The sequence below is a fragment of the Zosterops lateralis genome, assembly GCF_965231275.1.
Source record: "Zosterops lateralis genome assembly, chromosome: 16".
Classification (NCBI taxonomy): Eukaryota; Metazoa; Chordata; class Aves; order Passeriformes; family Zosteropidae; genus Zosterops; species Zosterops lateralis.
The window spans coordinates 1,443,947-1,461,529 of NC_139776.1; the positions used below are offsets into that span (position 1 = coordinate 1,443,947).

The following is a 17,583-nucleotide window of genomic DNA, read 5'->3' on the forward strand; positions in this document are numbered from 1 at the left end:
AGGGGGAAAGGTGGTTTTCTTCTGAAAAGAGGAAACTTTTCTTCTTCCTTTTTTTTTTTTTTTTTTTTTTTTTTTTTTTTTTTTTTTTTTTTTTTTTTTTTTTTTTTTTTTCTTATGTCAGGTTTTGAGGCCAAAAAGCTGAGGGGCAGCAGAGCAGGGCAGGGAATTCCAGCTCTGCACAAAATCCTCCAGCTCCAGCCCAAACCCTCCACTCCAACTCCAAAGAGAGCATTGAACACCCAAATCAAACTACTGGAGATGAAATAAATTGAGATGTTTTAGTGTTCAGGTAAATAGAAAAGATTTTTGATTTCCTGCAGACTTGCAGCACCATGACCTGCTGACCTCTGGATAGGGACATGTCCTGTTATTCTGCATTTGTAACTTTTCCAAGTGGATTTCCTGCTTCAACCACTCCCTAGGTAGGGCCATACAATTAATTAATTAATATAATTAATATAATTAATATAATTAATATAAATAATTAATATAAATATCCTAAATAAAACCACTTCAAAAAGTGATGCTTGCCCCTGAAACTCTCAATTTTTTGTCCCCCCTACAAACTATTTTTGCTTGATATAAAAAAAAAATAACTAGTAAATTCTTTTCCCCCCATATTTATGTATAAAATCCACATTGAAATGCAGTTGGTTACCAAGGCCAGACAAATAGCAAAAGTGGTGTTAAACACTCAAATAAAGAAATTTTACTACAAATATGTATTTTATGAGCTGGAGAACTTTTAATTGCAGTTTGCTTTTGTGTTTGCAGGTGAAAACCTGAGGCAAATAACCACTTGCACCCCAAATGTATTTGAATAGAAAGTAGTAGGAATGGTGGGATTTGGATTCCAACAGAACATAGATATGCTCTACTGAAAAAAGAAAAAGCAAAAAAAAAAGCAAAAAAAGGCAAAAAAAAGGCAAAAAAAAAGAAAAAAAAGGGAAAAAAAGGAAAAAAAGCAAAAAAAAAGCAAAAAGAAAAAAAGGAAGAAAAAGAAAAAATTTAAAAAAGAAAAAAGAAAAAAAGAAAAAATAAGAAAAAATTTAAAAAAAAAAGAAAAAAAAAAGAAAAAAAAAAGTTTTAAAAAAGGTGATTTTCCTTCTTTCACAAAGGAGAAAAGGCTCCGAAAAAAAAAAAAAAGTTTTACCCAAGGGAGCAAATCTGGTGTCCACACACCCAATTTCATCACAATGTGCTTTCCAGTTAGGACAAATCAGTCAGTCCTTTGCCATCAGACATCTGAAACCATTTACCTTTGTTTATTTTTTAGGTTGGGCCTCTTGCAGGGATTGTATCAACAGCAAAAATCCCCCACACCTAAATCATAATATTTACAATGGGGTGACCCCTTGTAGAGTTTCCACCACAAACAAACTTGGTGCTGTAAGGATGGTGATTTATAAATGCTGTGCTGGGTTTGAGAAATAACAAAAAAAAAAAAAAAAAAAAAATTAATGCAGGTCCATGAATAAGCAAGAAAAGGCATGGGGAGAATCTGCTGAGTAAAAAAATAAAATAAATAAAAAAACAGGTTTGTGAAATCCCTGCCTGGCTGGAGTCAGCTCTTGCAACCTCCTGAATGACAGGGGAAAGCAAATATAATTAGACAAATAAAAGGAAAACTTCCTGCCTGGCAAGTTTTGAAGGCAAATATCAGGATATAAAGGAGGAGCATCAATATCCAGGAGTCTCCTACAGCACTGAGGTTTTTGCAGAGCGTTTAATTAAAAATTTAACAACTAAGAGAAAATTTACTACAAGTGAGAGCTCCAAGTGTCGCAAGACTTGAGCTGGGGAGGTTCCTCAGCACTCAGGAATCCCAGCTCAGGAATCCCATTGCATCAGAGGCAGCAGCTCCAGTGCCAGGGGCTGACAATCCTGACTTTTACCCCAGAAATGCTCCAAGGTTTATTCTTCTGAAGGCTCTGATTTAACCCTCACCTGCCCTTTGTGGCTGTGTTTTCCCCTCTGGGTGGGCACAGAGCAATCCTCCATCCAAAGCTGCACCAGCAGCAATTTTATCTCACAGTCATTGCTCCAGTGCCAGCCCGTGAATGGCTGAAATAAGTTAAAAATGAAATTTTGGTACAAACAGAGGAATTTCTCAAGCACAGAACTGTGTGTTCATCCTTCTTGCAGGCAGATGTTTATCACTCCTCCCAAAGGCAGCCAATTGTCTTTGTTTTTAATTGTTTTTAAACTTTTCAGGGGTGTCTTAAACTTCACTGGGGAAGAATCAATAAGATCATTAGTTCTCCTTTTTCCTCTGGAAAATGAATAATCTTAATGTAAAAAAGAAAAATTATTCATAGGGACACCAGAAACAAAGTCCTCTGAGCACATAAAAATGTGTTTTCAGATTGGCTTTGGTGCACATTAAATAAAAAATCCTCTGGAGTGGAGCTGTCAACTTTTCCCAGTTCCTTTATTTGTTCCTCCCTATAAAAACCTTGCAGGGATTGTGATCTGTGATCTCCTGGTTCTCTCTCCCCTATTTTTAAGGTGATGAGGGAAGGGGCTGCCCCTCTGCTCAGAGCAAAGGCAGTGGCACAGGAGGAACTTTCTGGCAGAGGATTATTTGCATTAGCAGGAATAATAAAACATTTTTCATCATGAAATCTAAAGACTGCATTCTGGAAAGGGAAAGACTGTGCAGACAAACAGCTGAGAGTTTACATTGCTGCTGGTAAAATTAATGTGCACCTTCCAAGAACAGGAATCACAAAGTGAGAGAAATGTAAACAGCTTTCTGTAAAAGTTTAGGAACATGTTGCTGTAAATTTATGTGTCTCCATTTTGCAACTGAAGAACAATTCTGCAACAACCCCTGAAGAACAGAAAATTAACAAGTGAGGGTGAAAAATGGGCTTTAAAAATTATCACCTTAGAGAAAGACCATGAAAAATACACGTAGACAGCTGATAAATGTGCAATTCACATTTTAAATCATAACTTGGCAAAAACAACAACGGGAAAGAAACTCACAAATCCCCAAATGGAGTCACCAGCACTGAAAATAATCTCTGTGGATGCAAAACCCTACCTGAAACTCAGTCCTGTAAGTGATGCTGCCCTTGATCTGCAGAGGGATCCAAAGGGGCAGGAGGAGGGGAGGAACAGGTCTGCTCTGCCCTTCCCCTGGGACTGTATTTGCTGACAAAAACACACTCCCAGTGGTGATGTAAGAGGCAGGAACAGAGCAGAGTGAGTGCTGAACAGCCACCAGCAAGGAGCAGGTTTTATTTATAAGTGCAGGGTGTTTGAAGATCAGATGAAAAATATTTTCGTGTAAAACAAACCCAATGGGGGAAAAAAAAAGTGCCACGTTTGTGCAGAACTGAGGTAACATTTGTCAAATTAGTGCTGAAGCTCATTGACATATTCAGTCACTTCTAAACCAAACCCATTTCTCCCACAGATTTTGTTCCTATGACCCTCATGGGCTGCGCTTGGCACCTTCAACACACAAACCAAACCCTTCAGGTGATGCTGCTCCAAAAACAGGGGACAAATTCTCCATGGTTAAAGAAAACCAGAGCCAGGCACGACCACCTCACCCTTTTCGTGCACCTCCACATGAGACACTCCATTCTGGAACATTCCCCTGCAGTTGGGATTGAGGCCTTAAGTTTTATTTTTCATGTTTGCAGATCCTGTGCTGCCCAGGGATGTAGCTCTGAGCCTCACAGTGAGTGTCACTCAGCTCTCTTTACAGATAAATAGACAAAACAAACCCTTTTTCTGCAGAGAACCAAGGACACCTTTCAGGCCCAAAAGCACAAACAAAGTTGGAAGAACAAGAAGGATGAGACCTCACAATCTGAAGCTGTAATTAGACAATTAAACCCCAATATGCAAATAAACCAAAACTTATAAAAGTGTAAGATTTTGTGACTGGGGGTCCATTTTTGGTGGCTATTCTTGGTCCACCCTGGGTGCAGCCTTAGTTGGGCTCCTGTCCTGCCCAGGGTGGATCTTGGATTCAATAAATCCCTACTTTATTCTCCAGTCTCTGTTCCAGCTCAGCCTTCCAGACAACAGGAGGGCTCTGGAAGGGACCAGCAGAGCTGCAATTCCTGCAGCCAGGCTGTGAAAATCAGCCCAGCCCCAGCCCTGCAGGTGCCAAGACAACACCCACACCGAGGGCAGGAGCTGCTGGCTCTCTCTGTTGACTCTCAAATGGAATTTGCCATTTTCAAACAAGAGCTGGAACACAGAGGCAGCGCAATGGCACAGCCTCATCAGGTGTTCCTGTAAAGCTCCTCCTTCACTCCCTTCTCCTTCCCCTGCAGCTCTGCAGCCAGGCCTCCTCCTCCTCCATGGCAGCAGCAGCACAGTGAGCACAGCAGTTTGCTGCTCTAAAAGAAGCTTTGCAGGATTGAGGAGTGACCCCAGCAGCTATTTAGGGGAAAAATTCGTGTCTGATGTGCTGAGCGGAGCAAACTGAGCAGTCCAGGGACTCACAGCTCCCTCCCAGGCAGATCTGGGCCCTGGGAAGCTCAGGCTCACTCCCATCTCAGCAGAGCTGCTGCAGCTCTGCCATCCTTCTCTCCTGGCTGGCACAGAGCTCACAGAGAGCTGCAAAGCCTTTGGATTCCGGGAACACAGAACGGGAATTCTGAACTCAGCCTTGGATGGGAGCGAGGAGAGCCAGGCTCAAGTTGTGCCCAGGGACAGGTCCCCACTTCTCCCCTCGGTTCATTAAACTTGGGGCTTCTCTCCAGCACAGAGCTGAGCTGTCTGAGCCATCCTCATCTCCTCAGCTCCTCCCTGCCTTCCTCTCAAAACACCAGAGTCCAAGGGGAATGAAAGTCTTGCACCTGCCCTACAGGTGAATCAGCCATTTCTCACTTCATTTTAACCAAGATTTCTATAGGGTCATTCACGACCAGAAAGCTGCTCCACACCAACAAAAATCTGTCTGAAAACTCACCCCCAGTAGTGGGAGAACCCCCACAGTAAGAAGCAGTTGGGGTGTGGTAAAGTGAAGCCCATCAACACTTGTTTATCCTGGGTTTTATATTGCTGTCATATGAATTGAGAGACATAGATTGGATGGCTTTTGTTTGGGTTTTTCCTCAGAGAACAGAAGAAAGGAGGCCTTGCTCATGGTTTAGTATTCCTAGGACTATTCTGGCTGTGACACCAGGGATGATTTATTTCTTCCATGGTTTATAACATTGGTTTGGATTGGCTTGACTTCAGTGCTCCATCACTTGATCAAACAGCACCACTAAAAACAAGTGTTCCTCATCTATGACAAATCCCACCCCCAAACAATTACTGCACCAAACAGAAACCCCCAAATCCAATTTATTTCAACCGCTGTCGAGTAAAGCCCCAGGCAAGCTTCCTTCCCACATGCTGCTGGAAGTTTTTGCTCCCACTGGAAATCTCTCGGTGGCTGCTAAACAGGCAGGATCCACAGGCAGTGACCCACAGCCTGGGTGAGCTGAGGGCAGGCTCTGCCGGGCAGCACTAACCACATCCCAACACCACTGAGGCTCCTGCTGGAGATTAGAGAACTCCAGGAGGAATTTCCCAGACCTTCAATCACATCACCAATGCAAGGCCATGGTGGCTGCACCTTGTGGTCCTTGTGCTCAGCCATGAGTGTGACACAGGCTGGGGGTTCCTGGTGCTCCACACGAGCCATCAGCAATACTGACAATAAATCTAATGCTGAATAAACTGTGTACAGCAATGTCAGTTACAGGACTCCAAACCCAAACTGCCAAGCAAAGATATAAACAAGGCAAACGTGTATATTTCCCCTTGTTCTAACAGTGAAAGTTTCGTTCATTATTTTGGTTTATTTTGCTAAATGGCCCTTTTTTTTTATTTTTGCTTGTGGCCCTTGTGGTCAGCTGTGAGTGTGGCACAGGCTGGGGGTTCCTGGTGCTCCACACACCCCTCCCTGCCCTGGGCACTGCACAGCAGAACCATCAATAATATTGACAATCAGGAATAAATCTCATGCTGAATAAACTATGTACAATAATGTCAGTTACAGGACTCTGAAATCAAACTGCCAAGCAAAGATATAAACAAGGCAAACATGTATATTTCCCCTTGTTCTAACAGTGAAAGTTTCGTTCAATATTTTGGTTTATTTTGCTAACAGTGGCTGCACCTTGTGGCCCTTGTGCTCAGCTGTGAGCGTGACACAGGCTGGGGGTTCCTGGTGCTCCACACACCCCTCCCTGCCCTGGGCACTGCACAGCAGAGCCATCAGCAATACTGACAATAAATCTAATGCTGAATTAACTGTACAATGTCAGTTACAGGACTCTGAAATCAAACTGCCAAGCAAAGATATAAACAAGGCAAACGTGTATATTTCCCCTTGTTCTAACAGTGAACGTTTCGTTCAATATTTTGGTTTATTTTGCTAAATGGCCCTTTTTTTTTATTTTTGCTTGTGGCCCTTGTGGTCAGCTGTGAGTGTGGCACAGGCTAGGGGTTCCTGGTGCTCCACACGAGCCATCAGCAATACTGACAATAAATCTAATGCTGAATAAACTGTGTACAACAAGTTGGAGGTTCCTGGTGCTCCACACACCCCTCCCTGCTCTGGGCACTGCACAGCAGAGCCATCAATAATCAGGAATAAATCTAATGCTGAATAAACTGTACAATGTCAGTTACAGGACTCTGAATTCAAACTGCCAAGCAAAGACATAAACAAGGCAAAGGGGTGTATTTTCCCTTGTTCTAACTGCGAACATTTCCTTCAATATTTTGGTTTATTTTGCTAACAGTGGCTGCACCTTATGGCCTTTGTGCTCAGCCGTGAGTGTGGCACAGGCTGGGGGTTCCTGGTGCTCCACACGAGCCATCAGCAATACTGACAATCAGGAATAAATCTAATGCTGAATAAACTGTACAATGTCAGTTACAGGACTCTGAATTCAAACTGCCAACCAAAGACATAAACAAGGCAAAGGGGTGTATTTCCCCTTGTTCTAACAGTGAGCATTTCCTCCAATATTTTTGTTTATTTTGCTAACATCACTCGCCACATTAAAAATATATATATATAAATATATAATAATAATAATAATAATAATAATAATAATAATAATAATATTCTCCAGGGAGGAATTTAATGCTGCAATAACTGACATCCAGGATTGGGGACTGAGCACATCCACCCCAATGTTTGCTGTGTGCAAACCAAAACCAACCTGTGTGCACAGCGCTGCCATTTCATAACGGGGGAACATGGGGAAAACCATTTCTCTTACCCCCCTCCCCGCACGGCAACACCGACACAAACACACCCAAAGGCCTCTTTTAGGCGCACGGATATTGTATTGATATTGTATTGATATTGTATTGATATTGTATTGATATTGTATTGATATTGTATTGATATTGTATTTACTGCGGTGATACAGTTAACGGGAGCGGGGCCTTTGTTACACACAGACACACAAACACACACCAGGGATGCTCCGGCTCCTCCCCAGCCGAGGCCCAGCGATTCCGTGCGCCACAGGGGGATGGACGGGGACAAACAGGAGCCGGGCGGTGACACGGTGATGGTGACACGGTAATGGTGACACGGTAATGGTGACATGGCCCGGCCCCTCCTGCCCCGCTCTGTGCCGAGCTCGGGGGCTGAAGGCCGGCCAGGCCGAGCCTCTCCCCTTCAGGGCTGTCCCCGCTCCCCTCCAGGCCTGTCCTCTCTCTCTCCAAGGCTGTCCCCTGTCCCTGCTCCCCCTCAGGGCTGTCCCTGCTCCTCTCCAGGGCAGCCCCTGTCCCCTCTCCCCCTCCAGGGCTGTCCCTGCTCCCCTCAGGGCTGTCCCCTGTCCCCCCAGGGCTGTCCCCTGTCCCTTGTCCCCTCCAGGGCTGTCCCCTGTCCCCCCCAGGCCTGTCCCCTGTCCCCTCCAGGGCTGTCCCCTGTCCCCCCCAGGGCTGTCCCCTGTCCCCCCCCAGGGCTGTCCCCTGTCCCCCCCCAGGGCTGTCCCCTGTCCCCTCCAGGGCTGTCCCCTGTCCCCTGTCCCCCCCAGGGCTGTCCCCTGTCCCCTGTCCCCGCTCCCCGCCCGGATCCTGCCCCGCGCCGGGCGTGCCACGGCAATGGCGTCAGGATCAACCTGTCAGCGCCCGCCCGCCCCATCCTCATCCTCCTCCCCCTCCTCCTCCTGCCCGGGCCGCCCCCGCCCCGCGCCCCCCGGGCTCGGCCCCGCTGTCCCCTCACCCTCCGCGGTGTTTGCTGTCCATGCGCTTCTTCTGCCGGACGGGCTGCAGGGGGATGTTGTCGGTCATGGCCGCGGCCGCGGGGCGGGGCGGGGGATGCGCTGCCGGCGGAGCGGAGCCCGGCACAGCACGGCCCAGCCCAGCACGGCCCGGCACGGCCCAGGACAGCCCAGCCCAGCCCGGCCCGACACGGCACAGCCCAGCCCAGCCCGGCCCGGCCGCCGCCGTCTGGCGGCACCGCCGAGGGGCCGGCCCGGCACAGCCACCGCCTCCTCCCAGCACAGCACGCAGGTGCCGCCCCGAGAGAGAGAGAGAGAGAGATAGAGAGAGAGAGACACAGCCCCGCCTCTGGCCGGGCACCGGGCACTGGGCACCAGGCACCCCCTGCACCGGGCACCCGGTGATGCTCCGCCGGCCCGGCCCCGAGCCCGGCACCCGGAGGCCCCACGGGGTCCAGTGGGGTCGGGTCTGGTTCATCCCGCACCCAGAAGGGCAGCCCTGCCCCGCCCTGATCAGCCACACCCTGATCTGCCCCTCCCTGATAAGCCCCGCCCCGATCTGCCCCTCCCAGCCCCGCCCTGATGTAGGTGGTGTCAGGGCTGGGTTGGACTCGATGGTGTTGAAGGTCTCTTCCAACCTTCACATTCTGTGATTCTGCGATTCTATGTTCTGCCCTGTCCTCCCTTCGCCCTGATCTGCCCACCCTGCACCGCCCTACACTTCCCAGGGCCGGGGTTTGTGCTCCCTGCTCTCCCTGCACCTCCCAGGGCTGAGGTTTGTGCTCCCTGCACCTCCCAGGGCCGGGGTTTGTGCTCCCCGCTCTCCCTGCACCTCCCAGGGCCGGGGTTTGTGCTCCCTGCTCTCCCTGCCCTCCCAGGGCTGAGGTTTGTGCTCCCTGCATCTCCCAGGGCTGAGGTTTGTGTTCCCTGCTCTCCTTGCACCTCTCAGGGCCTGGGTTTGTGCTCCCTGCTCTCCCTGCCCTCTCAGGGCTGAGGTTTGTGCTCCCTGGCCTCCCTGCACCTCTCAGGGCCTGAGTTTGTGCTCCCTGCTCTCCCTGCCCTCCCAGGGCTGAGGTTTGTGCTCCCTGCATCTCCCAGGGCTGAGGTTTGTGCTGGGCTGTTCTCCCTGCACCTCCCAGGGCTGAGGTTTGTGCTCCCTGTTCTTCCTGCACCTCCCAGGGCTGAGGTTTGTGCTCCCTGCTCTCCCTGCCCCTCCCAGGGCTGAGGTTTGTGCTCCCTGCACCTCCTGCACCTCCCAGGGCTGAGGTTTGTGCTCCCTGCTCTCCCTGCACCTCCCAGGGCTGAGGTTTGTGCTCCCTGCCCCTCCTGCACCTCCCAGGGCTGAGGTTTGTGCTCCCTGCCCCTCCTGCACCTCCCAAGGCTGAGGTTTGTGCTCCCTGCCCTCCCTGCACCTCTCAGGGCCTGGGTTTGTGCTCCCTGCCCTCCCTGCACCTCTCAGGGCTGAGGTTTGTGCTCCCTGCTCTCCCTGCACCTCCCAGGGCTGAGGTTTGTGCTCCCTGCACCTCCCAAGGCTGAGGTTTGTGCTCCCTGCCCCTCCTGCACCTCCCAGGGCTGAGGTTTGTGCTCCCTGCCCCTCCTGCACCTCCCAGGGCTGAGGTTTGTGCTCCCTGCACCTCCTGCATCTCCCAGGGCTGAGGTTTGTGCTGGGCTGTTCTCCCTGGACCTCCCAGGGCTGAGGTTTGTGCTGCTCCTGCAGTTCCTCACTCCCCTCTTGCCCTGTGACCTTCAGCCCCTCCTCTCCACGCCCCTTTCTGGATCCAAATTCGGATCTGCTCTGCAGATTTAGACACAAATTGCTCCACCACTCTGTTTCTGGTTTCAGGGATCTCGTTACACCAGCACAAAACCTGCAACTGTCATTTAATGTTTTTTCCCTGCAGTTGGAGCAGAGTCATCCTGACATTTTGCAATGAGGACATTTCAGGAAGGCAATGGAGGGTTACACCAGTCTCAGGCAGCAATACTGAGACTGTTCAGGCAGATATTTCCAGTGCTATCCTTGGGATGTCTCATTACAAAAACCATTTGTAGGATTGATTTTTAGGCCGCATTTCAATTAATATTAATACCATGTTTTAATTGCTTATTTCCCAGTCTAATGTTCTTACCCCCTCATGGAGACAATTGAAGTAGAAACAAAAATCTCTTCTCCCACAAACACTTTGACTCACTAAATATATTTTTGCTCTATTTTTACTCATATTCCACATCTGATTTTTTATATATATATATATATGAAAGGACATGATGGTAGAATTCACTGCAAATTATGATTTAATAAGAGGAATAACTGAAGAAGCTGAACAGGAGTTTGTACTTGACCAAGAGTAATCTCACTTTTGGGGGATTTTTTGGCCACAAACCCCCTGCCCTAATGCTCTACAGGCTGAAATGCCAGTCTGAGCCTCCAGCTTTGATTAAAATAAACCTTATCCAATGCCATGTTTTATTTGCTTTGATGTGAAAGTGGCGCTGGGTTTGGAAACATCCAACATTCCTTTAAGCGCCACATTTTGGCCCTTGGTACCTTTGTGATGAGACAGAACTTCATCATATCCCTCCTTCTCATGGGGAGGCTGAACTTCCTCCACGTCCTTCCTGCCCAATTCCAACCTCCAGAATAAGGGAGGAGGAAGTTCTGAGTGCTGTGAGGTGACTCATCCCAGAAATCCCAAAGGAAGGAGGAGCACAGGGAGTTTGCAGCCTCCAGGCTCAGCAGCATCTCAGGAGCCAAACAAACATTCAAATCTTCCCTTATGGGCGCTCAGATTTCCTGCCTTGTGTTGAGACATTTTTGATTTTTAGTTAGAAAATCACCCTGCAGGATCTAGGGGCTGCAGCCCAACGGGCTAAACCCACTCCTTGTCGTATTTCTGGCACAACATTTGGTTTGCTGGAGAGAATTGGCTTGTGATCTCAGCCCTCCCAGCAGGTACCAGCTCTCCTGCTTTGCAAGGCTTTGATTTTCATTCTCCTGTTGAGAAGGAATGCCCAAGGGAACACCTCCAGCCTCAGCCTGAGAAGTCAGAATTGTTAAATCGAGTGAAATAAAAACGATTTTGTATTTTTCTCATGCCACTGGCTTGCTTTGATGCTCTGTTTTTGCAGGTCCTGAGTCTCACAAAGGAGCCCTGCAAGCCCCAGAATTCATACTGCACCACTGCTAATTAAAAGGAGCTGAGACATTTTCCATAATTTAAAATCATTATCTATGTTTTTTGTTTTCTCCCAGGACTTTTTTTTTTTCTCAGCCCAGATGATTAAACTACCAGCAGAACAAGCAGTTTAAACCCCTCCTTGTGATCCCACCGAGTGATTTATCTCAGATTTATCTGGCCCACTTGGCCCCCTGTGAGATTTTCCTGCAGGGAGAGTCCATCAGGTGCTGTCACAGTTCTCACCACTGCACATCATAAATCCCACTTCAAACCCAGCAAAATGCTTTATTGGCAAGTCCAAGGCTGAGCCCCATTTTTAACACAAAGGCTTGGATGGAAGTCCCAGGCTGTTGACTGGGATGATTTAATACCTTTTCCCAGAGCAGGCAGAGGACAGGCACACCTGCTTTGCCAGGAGGATTGTGGTTTATGGACTGAATTTCCATACCCTGGTGATGTTCAGGCTCACAGAGACAAGTGGAAGCTGATCCTGGCAAAGCCCAGCCTGTGGACACAAGTGCAGGTGCATTTTAATTAAACCAGAAATCCCTGTGTCCATCAGCCACAGAGTGTCCCACTGGTTTGGGAAGTTTTCCTGCCTTTCCTCTTGCCTTTCTCCCTCATTTCTCCCCTGCAGCTCTGCACCATCCCCTCCTTGTCCCCATTTTCCTCCTGCTCTCTCAATTCCTCACCCACAGGTGAGGCCTTCCAGGGCCCCACAGATCCTCAAATGCACCCAGGTCTCTCAGCTCCACTGATCAAAGAACATGTAAATAAATTGTATTTTGGGGGTCTGCCCGTGCTCCTTCAAGGAGCAAATCCTGGTGCCAGTTTCCCACTCAAACAATGGATCCGAGGTTCTGACAATGCATTTGTAGATTGTACCCATTACCTATTTTGTAATTGAACCCATTACAATATGCCATAAATTTTCTTTCACTATAGTTTTGCTACTAAATAAATAATTGGGCTTTTTATGCATAGGGCCATTTATTTTTTTCCTGATGAACACAGAGGAAAGTCGTAATAATTATATCCTGTTTGCCTTCTTATAAACTGAAATATTAATTCAATTTTGGAACTACTTTTGGGGTTGTTTAGTCTTTTTTTTTTTTTTTTTCCTAACCATGAGCATCAAAATATAGAGAATTCTGACATCTGAGGAGTTGGCTCAGACCGAGGGTGTATGACTGGTTTGAACAAAATGTTTATAATTCCACAGGCAGCCCGAGTCGTGCCATTATTCTTTGTACCTGTTATTATCTGATCCCACAAGTGCATGTTTTACAAACACCAGGGTGCAGCCTCTTTGTCTGGAGGCACAGCCCCGTTGCACAAGGTGTTTGCAGATTTGTTTCAGGGCTGAGGTTGCAGCTGCCCCGTTTGTGAGGAAGGAAAGAGAAGAGATTTGGTTGCCAAGGGCAAATGTGCAGCTCTCACCTCCTACACTGGGATAACTCCCCGAGCACCAGGGATAGGATTTAACAGCATATCATTTTTGGAGTGTAGCTAAAGCCTTTCTAGACCCCAGTCAGGCTCTCCAGTGGAGAAACTGCTGGAGAAGGATCCAGGCAGCAATTGCAGCTCCCACATCCACACACGTCCCAAGGCTGGCTCAGCAGAGGGGCAGAGGGCTCCCAGCCCCAGAGCAATTCCCAGCCAGCGTTTATTCCACGGGCCAAAGGTGATTTCTGGAGGCCAAAGAGGCCAAGGCTGTGAATTTTCTCAGTTCTTTGGGGTCTGTGGGGTGTGGGTGGGACAGGGGGCAGGGCAGGGGACAAGTGACCATAGGGGAGAGAGGAACAGGACACCAGGCCCCATAAGCAATGGGGAAACAGGGACAGGGGATCCCATGGGGCGGGTGATGGACTTGCCAAACCCAGAGAGGAGATTGCACAGTGTCTGCAGGGAGCCATGGGGGAGAAGCCTTGGTTACACCTGGGAGGGGCATCTTTAATCTTCAGTTGGAAATTCCTTTAATGGCACAAGGGACTCCACAACAAGAGGCAAAGAGGTGGGTTTGGTGCTGTGAAACTTCCCTCTTGTTCGAGCATTCAACCCCTCAAAATCAGAGCAAACCTGACAAGGCTGCCTGTTCCTGGGCTCAGCTCCACACTGAGAGCCTGGGAAACACAGCCCTGAGCTGGGACAGCACCAAACATCAGCAGGGTGGGATCGTTGTATGTTGATTTCTTCTTTTCTTCATCTTAGAGCTGGGATTTATACACAGGAGTCACAGTTTTGTGTTCAGATTAAGAGGTTTATTAACTTTTATCTGTGTTACAGTCTCACAGGCAGTAAGTTCTGCTAGACTCTTAACAAGGGTGCAGAATTGGTGCCTCTCTATCTCTACCAAGCCTTTTCAAGGACAAACTGTCCAGTTGTGAACAAACACCTAAATTATTTATACTTTTAGCCCAATAACCAAAAACCAAAGGTGTGCAATGGGGACCTTTTCACTCAATAAGAAAAAACCACCTGAAACCAAGAAGAAGAACTTAAACAACACCTTAAATCCTCCATATTGCCTCATATATATATATATATATATATTACTAAATACTGAAACACCAAATTCTAAGTTTTTCACCCTGTGAGATCACACAATAACTATTCAAACTCCACACCCACAACCCCATCACTCAATTTTGGAAGCCTGTTCAGATCAATGCAGTGTTTGCTCGGGGGTCAGTGCCTTATAGGATAAAACCCCTAAAATTCTCAGCCTCCAGAATCCCACCAGCTCTACAAGTGCCCTCAGCCTCCACGGGATTCATTCGTCTTGGAAATTTATCTCTGAGAGGGCCGAGCTGAGACAAGAGCACTGCCATTAATTGGGGAGTTAAACACTCCCAGATTACGGAGCACTGTTAACACCTGCAGCTCCGAGCTGCACCCGTGGCTTTGATATTATTTTTATTTTATTTTTTTTTTTTTTAGCTTCTGACAAGTGGGCGATAGCGGATATCCTTTAAGCCCATATTTAATGAAGGCCTCCATAAATCCATCAACACTTGCTAAGGGAAAGGACAATAAAGCTCCCACTGGCACGGGCTCTGCTGTGCAGGGAACATTTGGAGGGCTCATAATGAAGGTTCAGAGCAGACACTGCTCTGAGGAAGTGCAGCCTCTGCGTAGGATCTTTTTTATTTTTTTCCCCTCTCATAATTATGTGTTGTGGATTAAGAAGAAAACAACCCTTTAGCACCTAATTTTTAAAAGAGGAATAGTCAAACTGTCATTCAGCTGGGACAGCTGTCAGCTAAAGGAATGAGACAACAAAAAGGGTTTCTAGATAAATAAACTCCCACTTGCATTTTATATTTGTTTTATTTTTTGTTGGTTTTTGAACTGATCTGGCTATTAGCTGGAGCTGTTCTGTGAATTCTTGACATATTGTTTTTTTGTGTTGCACCTCCTGTGAGTGTGATAAAAAATGTAAAGCTATAAACTGAAAATATTTGTTACACGTTTTGTATTTGCAGCTTTTCTAAAAAGTAAAAATAAAATAAAATAAAATAAAATAAAATAAAATAAAAAATCCCTACATAATGTAGTTATTTTGTCATTTAAGACTGGAAGATTTGAGAGGAAAATAGAAGAAGTAATGAAGGAATCGGATGTTTTTCAGATCTGGACTTTGGGACTTGAGAGGGGTGGAGTACTTTTAATACAGACAGAAATTTAGGTACCCTGAGGCAGCAAATCACCTGAACGTGTGCTGAACTTTAAGGACCTGAGTAATCAGACTGGTTTTGTGGGAAAGAAAAACCAAAACAGTGTGTCAAAAAAAAAAAAAAAAAGAAAAAAAAAAAATTAAAAAGCTATGTTTGGCATTCTGAACATCTAGACTGCGTGGAGACAATTTTTTCTAAAACAAACTTTGCCAAGTGGATCGACAGGACTGTGAAAGGCTGGAAAGCCAAGCCAGGTAAGTGGATTCACAAACATCCTCTGTCACCACAGGCACAGGGCTGCAAAGCCAGGGAGGATCTGAGAACAGATTTCAGGGCTGGTTCTGTATTTCTACATTGAGAAAACAGGTTATTTGTCACTCTTTTCCCCACAAATTCCTCCTGCATCACTCTCTGTTCACAGCACACCATGGTTTGTGTCCCTGGCCCTTATGAATTCATAAACTGGGTGCTCTGACTCAGCTCAGGTTGCTCAGTTTTGTCCCTTTTTTGGGAAGATGCTCAGGGAGCTCTGGAGTCCCCATCCCTGGGGTGGCACTCAGTGCTCTGGGGACAAGATAAATATACACAGATATTTAATAGCACTAGATATTGTGACTCTTACTGGATTTGGGGGTTTAGTTTTCTTTAGAGAGAAACTCACACAAATGTTCAGTCATGTCTGGATTTTGCCTGAATCAAATGTGGAAAATAAAGCCCATGATGAGATCAACCTGTTCTCATTCTCACTTGAGACTGCACAAAATAAATGAGTCAGAGAAGTGAATCCTTGACCTGTGAGATGTGACAATCAGATGTGGTAATAGAGGAGTTTAAAAGGAGAGTGATGCTGCCAGAGAGTGGTTGAGAAGTCCAGCACAAAAACCACTTTTAACAAGCATTATTAACAAACAAACTTTTCAAAAAAAAAAAACAAACCCAGACAGCACCGACAGCAATGAGAACATTGCAGAGAACACCTTTGGCCCTTTCCATGCCACAAACTCCAAATGCACAAACCAGAATCCAGGATGACAAAACAGAGAGAGCATGGTAACGGGCTCCAGGAGTGTGTGATTGCTGGTTCTTTCTGTGCCTCTGAGCTGTTTCCTGTCCTGCTGTGGCTGTGCAGTGCCAGGAGCTTTTCTAGGTCAGTGCTGAATGTGAGCTGAAGGCAAACATGAGCCCAGCACTGAGCACAGCATGGGCAGCAGGGAGGCCGAGCAAGGGCAGGCACAGAGGAGACTCTGGGCTGAGCAAACTGCACAGAAAAGCTCCAAGAAAGCCTCAGCTGTGAGCAGGAGCCTCCTGGGATCACACAGACACTTTGGGATTTTGCAGACAGAAGTGATCACCCTGCCTGAGTCCAGGCTGCAAACCCTGCAAGGAGCATCATGGCCTTCAACTGAAAAAAAAAAAAAAAAAAAAAAAAAAAAAAAAAAAAAAAAAAAAAAAAATTGGAAATTAATGTAATACTCATCTCTTCTCCTTTGTATCAGCCCCTCTCTGCCATCCTGTCAGTCCAAGCACCTCAGCCAGGTCCTTTCCCCTGTGCTGATCCCATCCCCATGGTCATTCACCCTTTGCTCCACACTGTATTCACCAACCCCTCTGGCAGCTGTGGAAAGGCAAATCAGCCTCGCTGAGCTCAGCCCAGAGCTGCTCATCTGCAATTGTCAAATTCCCTCCTCAAAGTCCCCATCGACTTTTTTGGGAAGCTTTGAGCAGAGAGGACAGGCTAAAAGAAATCTTTCTTTAGAGGAATACTTGAGGTAACACATTAAGGTAAAGCAAATGTACTTACTGTTTAGAGGTTTTATTTTAAGCAGTGCAACGTTTAAGTTCAAATTTAACATTTTAAGGCAGCCAGATTTTACTTTAGCTCGTGCAAGCACATCATGCTACCTACACAGCAGCAACAGCCTGCAAATCCTCGGTGTGAGGGGCAAAGTAAGCAGTAAAAAATACAAACAAGCAAGTCCTCCAGGCGAGAGGAGAGGCTAATGAGCAGAGACAGGGCACATACCGAGCTCACTCTGCTCTCACTCTGCTGCAGCAGCTGGCCAAACCTGCTCCTGGTGCACATCAGCAAAGGCCACGGGACAATCAGCTCTTAATTGTTAAAATGCAACTGTAGATGTTACTGTGAGCTGAGCACAGTGGGGAGTTCCACCACGCTGACTTGGAGAGGTGTTGGCTCAGCTCCCACACGTGGCAGAGCAGGTAATCCCCAGCCCTGCTTGCCTGGCAAACACTCTGCCCTGCAGCAGAAACAGCTCCCAGGCCCAGCTGAGCTGTGGGAACAGGCTCAGGAAGGTCCTACCTGTTATCCAGGTGTTGTGGGGAGATCCAGAGCTTGGTGGCTGAGCCAGGAGGTGCCTTGTCACCAGGCTGGCACAGTGCCTGACACCGTGGCCTGAAGAGCAGAGCCCTGCAGGGCCCCTGTGCCAGGTCAGTGTGCCAAGACACAGCCCAGCCTGACCCACTGCAGGGACAGCACACCTGTGTGCACAGCTCTGCAGG

The 17,583-nt window shown here is 47.3% G+C and overlaps 1 protein-coding gene across 1 annotated transcript in view; it reads right to left on the reverse strand.

Annotated features, from left to right (window-relative positions):
• The window catches only part of ATP9A (ATPase phospholipid transporting 9A (putative)), a 53,933-nt gene extending 45,648 nt beyond the window's left edge, over positions 1-8,285 (reverse strand). The window contains exon 1 of the mRNA XM_083873402.1: positions 8,210-8,285. Coding sequence (XP_083729528.1) covers positions 8,210-8,277 — 68 coding nt within the window. The 5' untranslated portion in view covers positions 8,278-8,285. The remainder of the gene's footprint in view (positions 1-8,209) is intronic.
• Positions 8,286-17,583: the final 9,298 nt, after the last annotated feature.